Below are 17,136 nucleotides of genomic sequence, written 5' to 3' on the forward strand. Positions count from 1 at the left end.
GTCAGGCAGGGCCGGCTTTCCCGCTCCAAGGCCACTAGAGGGCGCCAGCGCCCTCTGCCGCTGCGACCCTCCTCGCTTGATTCCTCTTTGTGCAGCTGCTCAGCTGGTCTGGCGCTTTGCTGCAGCTGCTTCCTCCTTTTCTGGGAAGGGGAGGGGGAAAGGAAGAACTCTAGTTTGATTCATCAGATTCCAACTACCAGGTCTAGATCTGCTTTAATCTGGGATGCATGCATTCCCTTCCACGGAGCTTCCGCAGGCTTTAAGCTTTAAGCTTCTGACTCTTCACTTAATGACCTTTTACAATACATCGTGGAGCTGGGGGGAGGAGGGGGGGGGTATTGCATGTTTTTATGACACTGCCCTTTAACACCAGATGTGAACAGCTGATACATCAGGTGCTCTCATGAGAACGACCAGAACTCTGCCTGCACCACCCCCACCCAGAGTGGATAAAAAGCAATGTTTTTTTAAAAAAATCTGATTTTTAAACATTTAAATCAGAATGTTAAAAATACATTTTGTTATTTTTCATAATTGACAAAAACGGGGGAAATACACACATGCGTTATTAACGAAAACGGAAACTTCAGTAATATTCTATATTTGAAGAGAGCTTCTAAAGTTTACTGATAATGTTCCACAGTATTTTCAGAGTATCAGCTTTTTAGATTTTTAAATTTTTAAATGGGATTTTTCAAATGAAATGCATGTAGAGGAAAAATCTATCTAAATATAGTTTTCTATTTTGGGAGATATATATATTGAGAGAGAGAGAGAGAGATTCTCAGTTGCTTTTTATAAATTAGTTTACTAATTATAAGGGAGGGTTACATGGAGATAAAATAAGAAACCCTTTCTTTCCTGTTACACATCTACATTGCTGTATGTTTGTTTACATTTTGCTACCTATCTGCTGTCCCACATGTCATCTATCTTGTGGTTGTGTACCACCACCCCCTTTTGCTCATTATGGATTTCAACGCATAGCTTTTAAGACTTTACATTTTATTATGTTCTAAAATCTTAAAGCCACCTCACCTTGTTAAGCACCTCAGGTAGGTTTTCTGGAGAAGGAGACATTAAAAAAAATCTAAATAAATAATCATCGAGGACTGTCTGCTCTGGCTAGCACTGTTTCCTCAGACTAGCATCATGTGATGTGCAGGTAAACATGGTTCCTCCTTTACTAAATAATACAAATGTGGAGTTGATAAAGTGGAAAGGTGTTCAGGCACAAGGAACTTCACTGGCTTCACGTAGAGGTTTTGCTCCGCTTTGATATCTAAAACAAAGCAGGAGGATTGGAGTGCACACATGACACTGCCTTCAACTGAATCAGATTTTCGATCCATTAAGGTCAATACTGCCAACGCAGACTGTCAGCTGCTCTTCAGGGTATCAGGGGGAGGTCTGTCACATCACCTGCTACCTGATGCCCTGGCCTGGAGAGCTCAGGCTAGCTAGCCTGATTTTTGTCAAAATCTCAGAAACTAAGCAGGTAGGCCTGATTAATGCTTGGATGGGAGACTACCAGAGAAGCCCTGAGTCATTTTGCAGAAGCTCTGGCATACCCCCATGGTGGCGAACTTATGGCACTCCAGATGTTCATGGACTACAATTCCCAATTTGGCCATGCTGGCAGGGGCTGATGGGAATGGTAGTCCGTGAACATCTGGAGTGGAATTGTAGTCCGTGAACATCTGGAGTGCCGTAGGTTCGCCACCACTGGCATATCCCCTCTGTTATTGTTTTGCCTTGAGAGCTCCCGTAAATTGGCTGTAGTTTCCACCACCATTTCTGGTGGCTGCTGCTGGAATTTGCTGAAACATGGTTTTCCCTTTGCTCTTAAAAAATATAGTTTGGTTTGTTTCAGTAACTGGTTTAATGCCTACTGAACGAGGCCTGAATGGACTTTACCAGTTTTGCCTAACAACTGTAGCAGAATATTACTTCAATATTATGGATAGGTTTAGATTCGATTTCCCCCCTCCCGGCTGAGGATGTTTACGTCCTGGCACCGTTCCCAGTAATTGCAGTTTTTATTTCAGCACCTGAGAAAGCAGGAAAGCGAAACCTAAGGGTACTTCGCTTCCCGAGGGAGCCATGGCTTCCGCGCCTTCCAAACCAGTCCCTAAAACAAAATCCCGGAAGCCGCAGGTCTGTGTCCTCTGCCAGGGGCCCTTCAAGAATCCTGTAATCTTTGATGGCTTGAAATTCTGCCGCTTCTGCTTTTCGAGCCTGAAGAGGGAAGCCCTGGCCAACCCATCTTCCTCGAAAGAGAAAAACAGGGCGACCAGGGAAGCAAAGAGCAAGACAGAAGAAGGGATCGAGGAAAAGAAGGGGCTCTGTGAGGAACACGGAGAGCCGCTCACCTGGTTCTGCACCGAGGAGAGAATCCCCCTCTGTGAGATCTGCAAGGCATCCAAGGATCATGCCTCTCACTCGATGGTGCCTGCCGAAGACGCTGCCCTGGAGTACAAGGTGCGAAACTTTACCTTGAATCAAAGGCTTATTAAAAAATATTATTTCCTAACTCAAACAACTGCGTTTGCTATTGATAGTGAAACAAAGGCCTACTCCTGGGTATTTCTGGCTCTCCTAGAAAAAGTTTTTTGTGTTTTAATTCTGTGTTTTTTAAAATTTTGTGGAAATCTGGTGGTTTCATTAGACAACCACATCGTGAGCTTGTAATGCACATTTCTTTCCTTGGTATGGAGGGTACATTCTTATGATCACTTAGTGTTAATGTTGATTGGTTGACCCTTAAAAGCCCGTATCCACATTCTGTGTGATGTATGGAGGCATTTTCTCGATTCTTCTGATTTGTACATTCAGCAGGGGAAGTAGTGGTCCTAGGATAACTGTCCTCCAAGTATGACGTTCTCCTGAAATTATTGCTGATCTCCAGACTTCAGAGATCAGTTTCCTTTGAAGACTGCTGTCTTCCAGATCTCAGGAAGTTACTTCAACTAATACACCACACTGGCTCTAATCTCCAGTATAGAAAAATATAGTAGAAAAGGGTTTCTGATCCAGTTTATTTGATGTGTGTGTGGAATCTTGTGAGGAAGGAGTGGGCATTAGAGCAGTCAAGCAAGACTCAATGAAGTGGTCAAATATTGTTATGTAATGGCAAAATGTTTTCTTAGAACAACAGAAAAGACGCAATCATCAGCAGATCTAGTACAATAATTACAAAGGGCGATTCCACACATGAGTAAAATAGGTTCGACCCAGTTCCCTGAGAAGGGTACTGACCTAGGTCGAAGCCATTGTTGTTCCCCATTGCAACCAGCTTGATCCCAGCTCGGAGGGCGGAATCATCCTGTGCCTCTTCGTCACTCTGTTCCGATTGGATACTGTTCTACGGCCAGGTTCCGTCTATCCCCACACACGTTATTAAAAAAACTGCCACAGGAATGGAGGGGCGAAGGTGGCGTTTTTTGATTGGCCAGCTGTACGCATGCCTGAAACACTCAGCTGTGATTGGCTGAATGGGGGACTCCTAGCACCAGAGATTCCGCACTTTACTGGAATCGAGCTGAGTTCGAGCGTGGTTCCCTGAAAAAGTAGTAGTTCCCAACTGGAGTCGGAAATTTGACCGTTACACATGGTGAAGCTGGTACAAAACCACGTAGATCCCAGTGGTTGTGCGGAGCACTTAGGTCGAACGCAGCTCGAACTTAGGTTGATAACGCAAGTGCAGAATCAACCAAAAACAAACAGATAAGACACATAACTAATAAACAAAGTGGGGAGATTGGTGGCAGTCCAGATAAGAGCATCACCAGGAGTAGTTTCAAAGTATTTCAGGTGTCCCAAGACCAGCAAATGGAATCAAGATAACTATGATGATAATGCTGTTGCTGTCCTCAACTAAAGGCAGAGCAACTCTGTCCAAGGCCTTTTGAAACTGCAACAGGTGAGTCAGGGCCTGAGTCTCCTTAGACTCTGGCTGGGGTCAAAGCTGAAGAAACGGTGGCCCTCGTTGAGCACCAGCCAGATATTCTTTGAGCTAGGAGTCACCTGGAGATTATCCAAAGGGGAGCCTTGCACTAGATCAGGGGTCTGCAACCTGCGGCTCTCCAGATGTCCATGGACTACAATTCCCATCAGCCCCTGCCAGCATGGCCAATTGGGATTTGTAGTCCGTGAACATCTGGAGAGCCGCAGGTTGCAGACCCCTGCACTAGATCCTTCCATCATGAAATGAAACAAGCAGAACAATATAAAAACTACGCAACAGTCCTCCTCTGGAAAAATATAGTTTGGCAACTATGGTTATAGTAAATACCAGGCATGCTCAGTTTACTGGGCCTCCCAATACCAATTAACTTTTCACATGCATACATTTCCTTTACAAGGTGATAACAATCCAGAAGATCTTAATCTGGGCCATGTGTAAACGGTCTCTCCCTCCTTTACTGACTTCCCTGACTCTGCCCTAACTAAGCTAAACATTAGCAAGTCTTGTCCCTGAGATCCAGTCAAGGTGGCAAGGAATTGCTTCTTTTCCGGTGCATGCTTTGTTCATGGCTCTAAGTTCCTTGGAAACCTTTCGCTCATATTGGGCTTCGTCTTATATTGCTTGGTCTTTCCCTGTCCTGTACAAAGTGAACTACAGAGCAGTTCTGTTGATCGCTAGTTGCAAGCTGCCTAAAGTGCAAAGTATAAAGGTTTTTAACGTATCACTGACAACTGTTATTCCTGCCACATGATACGTGCATGTTACCAGAGGTGGGATCCAGCAGGTTCTCACAGAGTAGGTTACTAATTATTTGTGTGTGTCAAGAGGGGGTTACTAATTGGTGATTTTGCCATGTGATTTTTGCCTTAGTTACGCCCCTCCTCTCAGCAGTAGCGCGCAAAATTTGAAGCAGTCTAGCAGGAGGTGCGCTGCCGTGCGTGGCAGCCTGCGCCTGCGTGCATTCGTTTCCCACCCAAGGACCGGCGCAGTGGCTGCATCCTTGCCACAGCCCCGCCCAGGAATGCCCCGCCCCCTGGAATGCCCAGTCACGCCCTTGTCATGCCCCATCCAGCCCCATTGGCGCTACGCCACAGTTTGAATCCCACCACCATGGGAACCTGTTACTAGAATTTTTGGATCCCACCACTGCATGTTACCCAACTTCATACAAAAGAAGATGAATATTCAAGCATGACTAGCAGTGGGTTAGTTTCACCAGTAATCAGTCTGGAATTACATAATATGTAGACGCTGGAGAGCCTCATTCACTTTCTATTTGCATCTGCAAGTTGCGTTTGAGCAGAGAGATGCAACATAAAAATTAGAAATGAATACAATAAAAACTGGTGAAATTTGATGTCGAAACAGATGAGACAGTCGGAGGCCTACGATCCAGGGAGCAATGCTATGCAGATTTACTTGGAAAGAAGGCCTATTTTATTCATTTCCACAAAAGCGCTTGCAGAATTGCAGCCCAGATTTTTCCGCCCTTGCCTTTAAGATGAACTGCAACCACTGGAGGCCCGAATTTAAATCAGGACTGTGTAGGGAGGCAAATGTGATCTTCACCAGGACATGCCCACCCTGCATGGATATAGATTAATAATGGGGAAAAGACAATAAAATGACTAGAAGGAGAAGAGTTGGATTTATGCTTGGATCCTTAGTGAGGTAGCTGGAAATCACCATATATATGTGTAGGTGTTTGTGTATGTGGTTTTTTTTTCCTTTTCATTTAGTATTATTATTGTAGGAGGGAGGGGAAGCTAGATTGGGATCTTTTCTTTATCTCTCTATGTATGTGCTATTTAGATGTGTAAAATAAATACAAATTCTCATTAAAAGTGATGCTTTTCCTGTCCTTCTAGGGCAAACTGCAACGGGCTGTGCATTTGCTGGAACGGCATCTGGACAAGTCTCTGAAGCTGAAATATCAGGAAGGGAAGAAGACAGCAGAGTGGAAGGCAGGTGTCCTTTTGCGAGCCTCCAAGGACTGGCTCCTGCTGGTGGAACCAGGCAACGTATGGGTTGCCTGAGGGGTTTGTTAACACATTAAAATGCCACACAGGATAACACCACCTGCCACCCTCTTCCGCACATTTCATTTCATTTCATTTCATTTCAATTATATTTGTACCCTGCCCTATCCCCGAAGGGCTCGGGGCTGCTCACAACCCAGCAAAAATACATACTAGCAATACAGCAAAACAAAAGGTAACAATAATAATAATTGCAATAATTGCAATAATAACAATAATAATAATAGCATGCAGAATAATGCACTTTCAACCCACTTTCAATGCACTTTGCAGCTGGATTTTACGGTGCGGAAGAGCAAAATCCACTTTCAAACAATAGTGAAAGTGGATTGACAGTGCATTATTCTGCATGTGCGGAAGGGGCCTGAGCCTCTCAAAAAGGCCTGGGAGAGACTCAGAAAACATTCATATGTAGTTACTTGAGAAAAGCATTTGGACCAAGAGATGGCAACAAATGTGTGTTAAATATCTACCGTAAATACTCGCGTATAAGCCGAGTTTTTCAGCCTTGTTTAAAGGCTGAGAAAAGCCCCATCGGCTTATACGCTAGTCACCATTTTCTATCAGTCACGAGGCTGGGGGCGGGGCTGGGTCAAAGCCCTGCTGCCGGGCTTGTTGCTGCCCTCCTTGGAGGGTGAAGGGGAAACCCCGAGGCACCCTGGCTGGGTGCCTGGCTGGGCTTCCTCAAACCTGGGAGGCAGAGGGAGCTCCTTATTTGGGCAGTGACTCCCCCCTGATGTCACTGCCCAAATAAGGAGCTCCCTCTGCCTCCAGCTTCTCACCCTCGGCTTATACCCGAGTCAATAAGTTTTCCCAGGTTTGGGCAGTAAAATTAGGTGCCTCGGCTTATACACGGGTCGGCTTATACACGAGTATATACGGTACATAAAATGGTGGATTGTGTGGATAAATCCTACTCATCCATTTTGCAAAAAAGTACAGTTTTCCTGGGAGATACTCAGGCTTGAGTTAATTTTTAGGGGATGGCGGGAGGTTGGTGTCCTCACTGGTTTCATACTACACTAGAAACAAAACCTTGCCAGATATATTTATATACATATATTTAAAGGAATATATACACTTTCTTCAAAGAGTGATAGACTCTGGTGAGCTGGGTTTGTTTTCCCTGCTCCTGCACATGAAGCCTGCTGAGTGACCTTCGGCCAGTCACAGTTCTCTCAGAACGCTCTCAGCCCCACCTACCTCGCAAGAGGCCTGTTGCAGGAGAGGAAGGGAAGGAGTTTGTAAGCCACTTTGAGACTCTTTATGATTGAGAAAAATGGGATCTGAACTCCCCCTCTTTGTTAGCGGTTGTTTGTGCCCTCTCTTCACACTGCCTCTGAACATGGGAGTTCCGTTTTAGAGTCATGCGCAAATAACAGTGTGATGTAATGACGTTCAGATCCCCATTCTGCCATGGACGTTTGCTAGATGCCCCTTGGCTAAGGCTCATTCCACACATGCAGAATAATGCACTTTCAAACTGCTTTCAGTGCTCTTTGAAGCTGTGCAGAATAGCAAAATCCACTTGCAAACAGTTGCGAAAGTGGTTTGAAAACGCATTATTTTGCGTGTGCGGAAGGGGCCATACACTCTCACCCTAACCTCCCCCGCTGGGTGGTTGTGGGGATGAAATGGAGAAGAAAACAGCTTAAGCTCCTTTGGGTCCTCATTCGGGAGAAAGGCAGGGTATAGGCAGGAGAGAGGCAGGAGCAGCAGTGGCATAGTGGTTAAGAGCAGGTGCATTCTAATCTGGAGGAACCGGGTTTGATTCCCTGCTTTACCACCTGAGCTGTGGAGGCTTATCTGGGGAATTCAGATTAGCCTGTGCACTCCCAGCTGGGTGACCTTGGGCCAGTCACGTTCAGAGCTCTCTCAGCCCTACCTACCTCACAGGGTGGTTGTTGTGAGGTGGGAAGGGAAAGGAGTTTGTCAGCCCCTTTGAGTCTCCTACAGGAGAGAAAGGGGGGATATCAATCCAACTCTTCTTCTTCTTATAAACGAAGTAAGTAAATGAATAAACTACTGATGTATCCTCCCCTGAGAATCTGCCTGTGAATGTCTTTGCTCCTTGTCTGATGAAGAATGCAGTTCACGGCCAGAAAGAACGGATTGAGAATGAGTTTTTCAAACTACACACCTTCCTGGTGGAGGAAGAAGAGCGGCTCCTGAAGAGGCTGAAGAAAGAAAAGCAGGAGACCTTGAAGAAGCTTCACTCCAATTTGGAGCAGCTGTCCGGCCAGAGCTCCGCCCTGAAGCAGCTGGTCACAGAAGTGAAGGAGAAGAGCCGGCAACCAGCAGGCGAGCTTCTGAAGGTGAGAGAGACCTGGAGGCCTCTCTAGATCCGTGATGGCGAACCTTTTCGAGACCGAGTGCCCAGATTGCAACCCAAAACCCACTGATGTATCGCAAAGTGCCAACATGGCAATTTAACCTGAATACTGAGGTTTTAGTTTAGAAAGGACGGTGGGCTCCGAGGCGTGCGTTACTCGGGAGTAAGCTTGGTGGTAGTCGGTGGCTCTGCTTTGAAGCAACCGTGCAACTCTTCCAACGGGTGAATCACGACCCTAGGAGGGTTTACTCAGAAGCAAGCCCCATTGCCAGCAACTGAGCTTACTCCCAGGTAAAGGATCACGCTTTAGTTCTTCACATGAAAATCAGTGGGGTTTACCAGCGCTTAAAAGGGTTATCTACACTGCTTCCCCAAAACTAGGTCTTAGGTTTAATGCTAATAATCGAGCCCAGTGGCCCAGGCCAGCCTAGATGGGGGGGCAGGGGGCACTCTGTTTGTGCGTGCCCACAGAGAGGGCTCTGAGTGCCACGTCTGGCACCCGTACCATAGGTTCACCACCACTGCTCTAGATGCTTGTCTAGGAATCAGTAGGACTGAATTGTGAATAAACACAAGATACTTTAGGATTGGCCGTTCATGGAAGATGAAATTCCTGAGCACTGAGGCTCGATTGAAATCTTGCAACTTTCAAAGATTTTTTTCCCCCTCAGATGTCAATGTGATCTCTGGCTTGCCAGTGGTTCAGCCACTTATGTTTAGACGGGAAGCCTGACAGTTTTTGGGAATCTTCATAAATCAAGGCTTGCAAACACAGAAAGACCGGGAACCTGAACTCCCATTGAACCTTTAAACAGATTGGGATATGATATGAACTAGCAGCAAAAGCAAAACCCATTATGGGGGATATGCAATGAGCCCTAGCAAAGGGTGGTGGAGGGAGCATTTCCCCCTGCAGTGGGCTGTACTGGGGCCATAGCACATCCTCTTCTCCTGGAGCAATCCTTGACACCTACCTGGTCTTGGGTCTGTGGCTTGGGGGTGGGAGAGGTCGGAAAGGGTGTGGCTTGGAATAGGTGGGAAGGCGCAGCTCCTCCATTGGCTGGGATGAGCTGCTGGGACTTGCTGTTGGGTCAGGGGAAGGTGGGCAGGGGAGCAGATGAAATGTCACCCACCAATGGGTGAGCAGGACTATATTTGTGAGTCCTGCTTGCTGATTGGTGGAGGGTTCGCTGTCGCAACATTCCATTGCTTAGCCATTTATTAGTTAAGATGACCTTTCTTAAACAGGTGGGGTGGATCTGTGAATCCATCCTTGGTTGCTTCCAGAGATTTGCTCTGGTTTGACATGCAAACTGAAGCAAGTGATATGATATTGTCTCCAATTGTCCACTTTCTGAGTTTTCCCCTGCATTGATGCAGTCTTTCCCAAACCTGTCTGGATATGGTATGTTTGGAAAGGCTGCAGCCTATGCCCCTTTGTACACCGTGTAGACAGAAAGGTTTGGGATGTTCAAGGTTCTGCTCACAATGGCACCATTTTCCTTGCCTCAACCTCTTGTAGCTACTTTCCCCCACCGCTAGAAAGCTTTTGAGAGCTTTACAAAAACATAAAATGCACAGTCTCTAGAGTAGTAGAACATAACAACTTGTTGCTCTGAATTATAAGATCCTGGCTATCTCCAACTTTCTTTTTTTAAAGATCATGTTGCCTTTTTGTTGAAGAGGTATAAAGGGAAATGTGCATCTCTTGTATGAGAAAGGCTATAGCTGGCAATTCAGAGACACTAGTAGATAATGGAAAGAGATTATAAAATTATAATCCTGTACCAATCCATCAGTTTTCCATTTTTTTTAATTTAAAAATTAAAAACAGGGGGGAATGGTAGACACAACTGCTGAGTCAAGGAAAGTGTAGGAAAAACTACAGTGTGGATCTTCTGTTGTTGCGCCAGAGCAGCAACAGCAGCTGCTGCAAGGCACTGTACACACTTGCAGTAAGAATCCCCTCAAATGCGGAAGCAGCCCCTAACAACACTCAACTGCGTGGAATATTCAGGAAAAAGTAGTTAAAACTATTTCAAAACTGGAAATATGTCAACTTGTCATCCAATTTTATATCAGAAAACGATAAACAAGGGGGGGAGGGGATTTTAAAACAAACTATTCATATTTCTTTCCATTGCTCTACTTCCTAGGATGTGGATAACACATTAAGCAGGTAATCTTTTCAGTTCCTTTCATCTTTTAGAGCCTGGAAATGTAATAATATCCATTAGACGAGAGGAAAAAATCTGCAGGCCTGTAACCAGGTGGCCTTATGTTTCCTTTGATTAGTCCTAATTCTTCCCCCCAGCATTTTCAATGAATGCCCCCTGGTTCTAGTATTGTGAGAAAGAGAGAAAAATTTCTCTCTGTCAACATTTTCTACCCCATGCATAATTTTGTAGACTTCAATCATATTCCCCCTCAGACGTCTCCTCTCCAAACTAAAGAGTCCCAAACGCTGCAGCCTCTCCTCATAGGGAAGGTGCTCCAGTCCCTCAATCATCCTCGTTGCCCTTCTCTGCACTTTTTCTATCTCTTTCAGAAGTGAAAACGTGACAGTGCAGGAAACAGAAGCCGTGCCCACTATGCTGAAGCATGTGTATAACATTCCTTGCATCGACATCATTGACATCTTAACAGAGTTCAAAGGTAAGTGCCCAGTGAGGTTTGGATCTTGGGACTCATTCAGCCTTCAGAGAACTCCCCACACAGCAAGATGTCTGCCCTGGCCTTCACCTAGCAAGATCAGAACCAGAGTGCAGCGCTTTCTTGCACCTTCCAGCTTCCCAGGAACTCTGTAAGGAGCAAAAACATCCTGCAGCCTCCTCCTTGGCCTGGAAAAGAGAAGGCTTAAAAAGCCCCTGTAGCTGTTCTTGCATGAAAAAGTTGTTGAGGCAGGTAGCAATTCTGGGAGCAGCAGACATGTGGAGTCGTGTATCTTGGCCCCAGATCAGGACCCGAATGTGCCTGTTCCTCCCACAAGATAGTGTTATTCACGTTTCCCGTTCTGAATAACTTGGAATACCTTTTTGGAATTTGCCTGGTAGAAATGGGCAGATAGGGAAAATGTTACAATGCTTTCATGGGATTTTAAAGGAAGCTGCATAAACAGCTGAACGAATTCAATTCTGTCCTGCTGGAGGAGAGAGGAGAACTGAGGTATGGTTTGAGACTCTATGCCTCGAAAGATTACTGAGTAGGAAGTAGAAGAAGAAGAGGTGGATTTATATCCCCCCTTTCTCTCCTGTAAGGAGACTCAAAGGGGCTGACAATCTCCTTTCCCCTCCCCACCATAACAAACACCCTGTGAGGTAGGTAGGGCTGAGAGAGCTCAGAAGAGCTGTGACTCACCCAAGGTCACCAAGGCATGTGTTGAAGTGCTCAGGCTAAACTGAATTCACCAGATTAGCATCCTCAGCTCAAGCGGCAGAGCGGGGAATCAAACCCAATTCCTCCAGATTAGAGTACACCTGCTCTTAACCACTACGGGACTGCTGCGTAGAGCAGGGGAGACCTTTGGCCTTTCCTTCCTTCCTTCCTTCCTTCCTTCCTTCCTTCCTTCCTTCCTTCCTGATTGATTGATTGATTGATTGATTGATTGATTGATTGATTGATTGTAGTTTTATATATTGCCCTCCCCCTGAGGGCTCAGGGCGGTTCACAACAGGTTAAAACAAACTAAAACATAATTTAAATATCAATTATATAAAAACAGAACCCATTTTAAAATGTGGATGGCGTCTGACTACTCCCCTTACCCCCTTGTGCCCACGGGAGGCCAGATGACATGGTAGATGTTTTGTTTGTTTTTAACCAGGCTGGCCAAACGCGGAACGCCTGGCGGAACAGGTCTGTCTTGCAGGCCCTGTGGAAACCCTGTAAGTCCCGCAGGGCCCTGATCTCCCTAGGGAGCCTGTTCCACCAGGTAGGGGCCAGGGCTGAAAAGGCCCTGCCCCTCGTCGAGGCCAGCCTGATCATTTTGGGGCCAGGGATCACGAGTAGGTCCTCCTCCGAGGAGCGGAGGGGTCTACCGGGGCAATATGGGGAATATGGTATGGCATGCTTCTGAGAGCATCTGGCCACTGAGTGGAACTGAGTGCTGGCCCAGAGACTAGTCTATTAGTATGATGCTGTAGACCTACTCCCCTGTTAGATGCCCCTTTGGGATCCCTCCTAGGTCTGTAGTTGTCGAAAGTTTTTGTTCGAGTCCTGTCCTCAGAACTGTCTCCTTTCTCTAGCGGATGTATCTCTGGATCCAGCCACGGCTCATCCCGGCCTTGTCCTCTCTGAGGACAGGAAGGCTGTAAAATATGGAGGAATGCAGCAAGGACCACCCAGTGAAGACAATCCTGAGAAATTTGATGCTTACATCCTGGTTCTGGGCTCAGAGAGATTCACCTCAGGGAGGCACTACTGGGAGGTGGAAGTAGGAGACAGCCCGGAGTGGGACCTGGGTATTTGTAGGGAATCTGTGAACAGGAAGGGCCTGAGAACCATGTTTTCTCCCAAAAGTGGATTCTGGAGATTGTGGCTCAGGGATGGAGATCGATACAAGGTCCTGATCTCCCAACCAACTCTTCTCTCTTTGGGCATGAAGCCAACACGAGTGGGGGTCTTCTTGGACTATGAGGAAGGGGAGGTTTCATTTTATAATGTGACAGAGAAAACCCACATTTACACATACATTGGGACCTTCTACACCCCTTTGCGACCTTTCTTTAGTCCATGCCGCCACTGGAAAGGGGAAAATGCATGCTCTTTGTCTGTCTGCCCAAAGAAGGAAAGTGTGAGAAGCAAAAATCAAAGCTCTGTCCAAGTGTTAAATCCTTGAATCTCCACTGAAATAGGGCTCCTCCCTTCAGGAGGTACTAGTTTAGTTCAAATGCCAGAACAGCCAGCTTCATTAAACAGATCGCAATTCCAGGCCTCCATTAAGACCAGAGAGTCCATTAAGACCAGAGAGTCAAAGCTTGTTGTGGAACGTTTAGGCAAGAGCCTTCATCTCTTCTCCAGCTGATATATAGGAAACCGCAGTAAATTGGAAACTCAAGAGGTTACACATCATCCATTTTCTCCTATGAGACTTAACTATGTGGTTAAGCTATTCTTCCAAGAGAGCCAGCATGGTATAGTGGTTAAGAGCGGATGGACTCTAATCTAGAGAACGGGCTTGCTGGGTGACCTAGTCACAGTTCTCTCAGAACTCTCTCAGCTCCACCTACCTCACAAGGTGTCTGTTGTGGGGACAGGAAGGAGTTTGTAATCCATCTTGAGTCTCCTTGCAGGAGAGAAAGGTGTATAAATCCAAACTCTTCTTCTAGCTATTATTCTCCCATCCTTTCTCTTCTTTCGAAAGAACCAGGAGCTGTATATCTGAAATTTGTATTTCTGAAACTACACACTGTTAACATTTTCTCTGCAAGTATGAATAAAAAAACCTCTTGATTCCTTTTTGCTATCAAGCTTTATTACAACATATATGTTATAATGACAATTGGTTCCACATTAGTAAATACTGTTTGGCATTTAAAGGAACTAAGTAAATGGGATTCAATACTCTGTCAGATATTAGTATGACACTATTGAATAATCACTGTTTTTAACTTAAACTATCACCGGTCCTCAGTGAATGAGATATTTTCAGCACTCATGCACCTGTGAGTGAGGAGACATTAATTTTGACCTTTTTCCCAGTCTGCATTTCAAAGATCTAGAATCAAGTGGGTCTTATCAACTAGAAACTCTGTCTTGGACTTTGAAACCTGGAAACTTAACTGAACTAGTGCTTGTAATTGTACTTAGTTAGTCTTTTTACCACTGACTTTGTGCCCTCACTATTTATTTGTTTTACTGTCCCCCTGAACTTAATAAGCACTGCTCCAAGAAAAGCCTGTGCTGCCATCTATTGGTGGAGGTATGAAAATAAAATCGGAAGATTCAGGAAGGCAGGATATCCATCGTGCTGCCCAGGAGCGCTATGGTGTGCACAGATACCTTTCCTGATGACTGTCAGTTGTTTTTAGCGGGGCCAGATGGAGCTTTTTGTATGGCAGGGTTTCTGACTGGCCATTGCAGATTTGGTTGCTTTGGCAACAGCTGCCACCAAAAGACAAGGATCTATACTGTATGGCTGAAAGGAAGCTGTGGCATTTTGGGCTCCTCCTACCACACTGTGTCAGAATTGGGAGGGTGCCTCCAAGCTCAAAAAGGGTGGAGGGTAATTGCACGTGTAGGTTACCCTCCAGTATGGTAATGAACAGTTCAGCCATTTATCTCACTGGGTAACCTTGGACACACACACACTGAACCTTGCCTACCTCATAAGGATGTTGTGAGAATATAATGAAGGAGAGGAGAACAATACTTGGTACCTTGAGTTTCTTGGCAGAGAGAGCAGGATTAAAATGTACTAAACGAAAAAAATAATAGGAAATAAACATGAATGGGCAGCCAAGTATTAGGAGTGTTAGGTGAAAGCAGAGCTATACAGTAAAAGGCTCTTGAACAGGGGTAGGGAACCTTTAACACTCAAAGAGCCATTTGGACCCGTTTTCCACAGGAAAAGAAACACTTGGAGCCGCAAATAATTTTTGACATTTAAAATAAAGATAACACTGTATATATTGGGGGGTTTTTACCTTTTACTCAGCTCATTCTGAGAAGCGCATGGATGCGTCTGCCCTGCTGCCTGCAGGGCGGGCAAGGATGGGGCCAGCAGCTCGGCCTTCCGGGTCAGCCGGAGCGCCTTCCGCCTGGGCCCAATGGGGCGGGCGGCCAGAGGGGAAGCTCGCGGGCGCAGCCTCGGGCACGCACTGCCGGGAAAGCGCCCACCCCTGCTGCCTGCAGGGCAGGCAAGGATGAAGCCGGCAGCTCGGCCTCACCGGCCGCCGGGAAAGCGCCCGCCCCACTTCAACGGGGCAGGAGAGAGGGGAAGCTCGCGGCACGGCCGGCCGTGGGCAATTGGTGCGCCCGCCCTGCAGGATGAAGCCAGCAGCTCGGCCTCGCCGGCCGCCGGGAAAGTGCCCGCCCCGCTCCAATGGGGCGGGCGAGAGGGGAAGCCCGCGGCACAGCCCTGCCGGCCGTGGGCAGTTGGTGCGCTTGCCCTGCTGCCTTCAGGGCGGGCAAGGATGGGGCCAGCGGCTTGGCTCATGGAGCCGCAGTGCAAGGGCAGAAGAGCCACATGCGGCTCTCGAGCCGCAGGTTCCCTACCCCTGCTCTTGAATATAAAAGGCAGAAATTCAGCAGGGGGTAGCTCTTCTCTGAATTCAGGCTGCCACAACCTTCAACTGATGACATTCATCGTGCCAACCAGCTGTTAAAGGCCCAGGAGATCTGCCAGGGGGAAAAACCTTAAGTTACTTATTTCCAAGTAACTTCTTTTGGACTAGGTACAGTTTTAAAAGTAACACATCTTTTTGAGCTGCAAAGCAGACGTGGCCTACATTTGTTTAGCAGCTTAGAAATGGTGATTCCTCCCACCCCGCTCCAATAATAAGAAATCCATCATATGTAGGCATAGAAAATTTCACAAAGAATTTTTAATTGAAAAGGGGCATTTTTTTGAACGTTATGTTTTATTTATTTTGGAAGGTGTCTTGAAAGCTCAATTTAGGATAGAATATCGTCCTAAAAATAAATGATGGCAGTAGTAAAAACAAATACCTAAAGTTTATATACTGTGTGTCAAGCGTTTGGAGTGAGTCATACCCATTATTTCCATAAGAATAAGGAGAAACAATGCTGACAACCAATGACATGCTAATGAATTATTCATATTTTAGTTCATTATTAAACTAATGATTAATTCACAACTTCTAAAAAATAATAAAGGCATTGATCTCTGCATTTTGTCTTCACAACAATCTTGTGAGGGAGAAGGGACTAACAGGTTCACAGTTGCCCAGCAAGCTTCCAAGACAGACTGGGGGTTTAAACCTGCATCTCATAGATCCTGACCCAACACTGGGACCACCAGGTTTTCACAGCATGGAGGTAAATTACATTTGCTGGTAAATAAGATCCCATTAAGCCTCTACTAACAGGACAGGGGATTACTTCCTCAATATCACCACAATACTGATCTATACACAACCTTCCACCAGCTGCATTGTGTGTGTGTGTGTGTGTGTGTGTGCGTGTGCTGTGTTAGAGCTGACTTATGATGACCCCGTAGGGTTTTCAAGGCAAGAGATGTTCAGAGCTGGTTTGTCAATGCCTTCCTCTATGTGGGCTGAAGGAGTTCTGAGAGAACTGTGACTGGCTCAAGGTCACCCAGCAGGCTTCACATGGAGGAGTAGGGAACTGAACGGGGTTCTCCTGACTAGAGTCCACTGCTTTGTTTCATGAAACTCCAGCCTCACATGTAATCTGGGCTGTTCAGTTTCTGGCTTGTTTGGTGAGAACTCTGGCTGTTCCTTCAGTAGTTCGTGCCTCCTGTGCCAAGCCCCAAAGTGAGAGTGAACGTCCTGCAAATGTTTAGAAACTCACTGAGGGAAACACAAATCCAATCTATAAAATAAGCCAGGAACCAAAGGGCTGAGAAAAGTTGAGGGAATAGTAAAACCTTAAGTTACATACAAATTACACTGTGCTCACAAGCATCATATTAAAGAGATTTACAACCATTTAAAAATGTAGAAATTCAATAAAAATATAAACCCAGGAGTTGCATTTCCAATACTACCAAAACCCACCCCCTTACACACACAATAGCACATAAACTGTTACAAATATTGCTCTAGCACAGTGATGGCAAACCTTTTTGAGACCAAGCGCCCAAATTGCAACCCAAA

General features: G+C 46.0%; 1 protein-coding gene across 1 annotated transcript; it reads left to right on the forward strand.

Moving 5' to 3' along the window:
- The first annotated feature begins 930 nt into the window (after positions 1 to 930).
- LOC125429464 (E3 ubiquitin-protein ligase TRIM39-like) lies at positions 931 to 13,552 on the forward strand. The gene is made up of 7 exons (XM_048490594.1): positions 931 to 1,055; positions 2,049 to 2,481; positions 5,836 to 5,931; positions 8,091 to 8,321; positions 10,495 to 10,517; positions 10,887 to 10,993; positions 12,583 to 13,552. The coding sequence occupies exons 2-7, from the start codon at positions 2,104 to 2,106 to the stop codon at positions 13,173 to 13,175; spliced, it is 1,428 nt and encodes a 475-aa protein (XP_048346551.1). The 5' UTR covers positions 931 to 1,055; positions 2,049 to 2,103; the 3' UTR covers positions 13,176 to 13,552.
- The last annotated feature ends 3,584 nt before the right edge of the window (positions 13,553 to 17,136 follow it).

The sequence above is a fragment of the Sphaerodactylus townsendi genome, linkage group LG03, assembly GCF_021028975.2.
Source record: "Sphaerodactylus townsendi isolate TG3544 linkage group LG03, MPM_Stown_v2.3, whole genome shotgun sequence".
Taxonomy (NCBI): domain Eukaryota; kingdom Metazoa; phylum Chordata; class Lepidosauria; order Squamata; family Sphaerodactylidae; genus Sphaerodactylus; species Sphaerodactylus townsendi.

Coding starts and splice junctions, on each gene's coding strand:
- LOC125429464 (XM_048490594.1), top strand. CDS start 2,104: ATGGCTTCCGCGCCTTCCAAACCAGTCCCTAAAACAAAATCCCGGAAG. Junction 2,482..5,835: donor ACGCTGCCCTGGAGTACAAG/GTGCGAAACTTT, acceptor CTGTCCTTCTAG/GGCAAACTGCAACGGGCTGT. Junction 10,994..12,582: donor CATCTTAACAGAGTTCAAAG/GTAAGTGCCCAG, acceptor TCCTTTCTCTAG/CGGATGTATCTCTGGATCCA.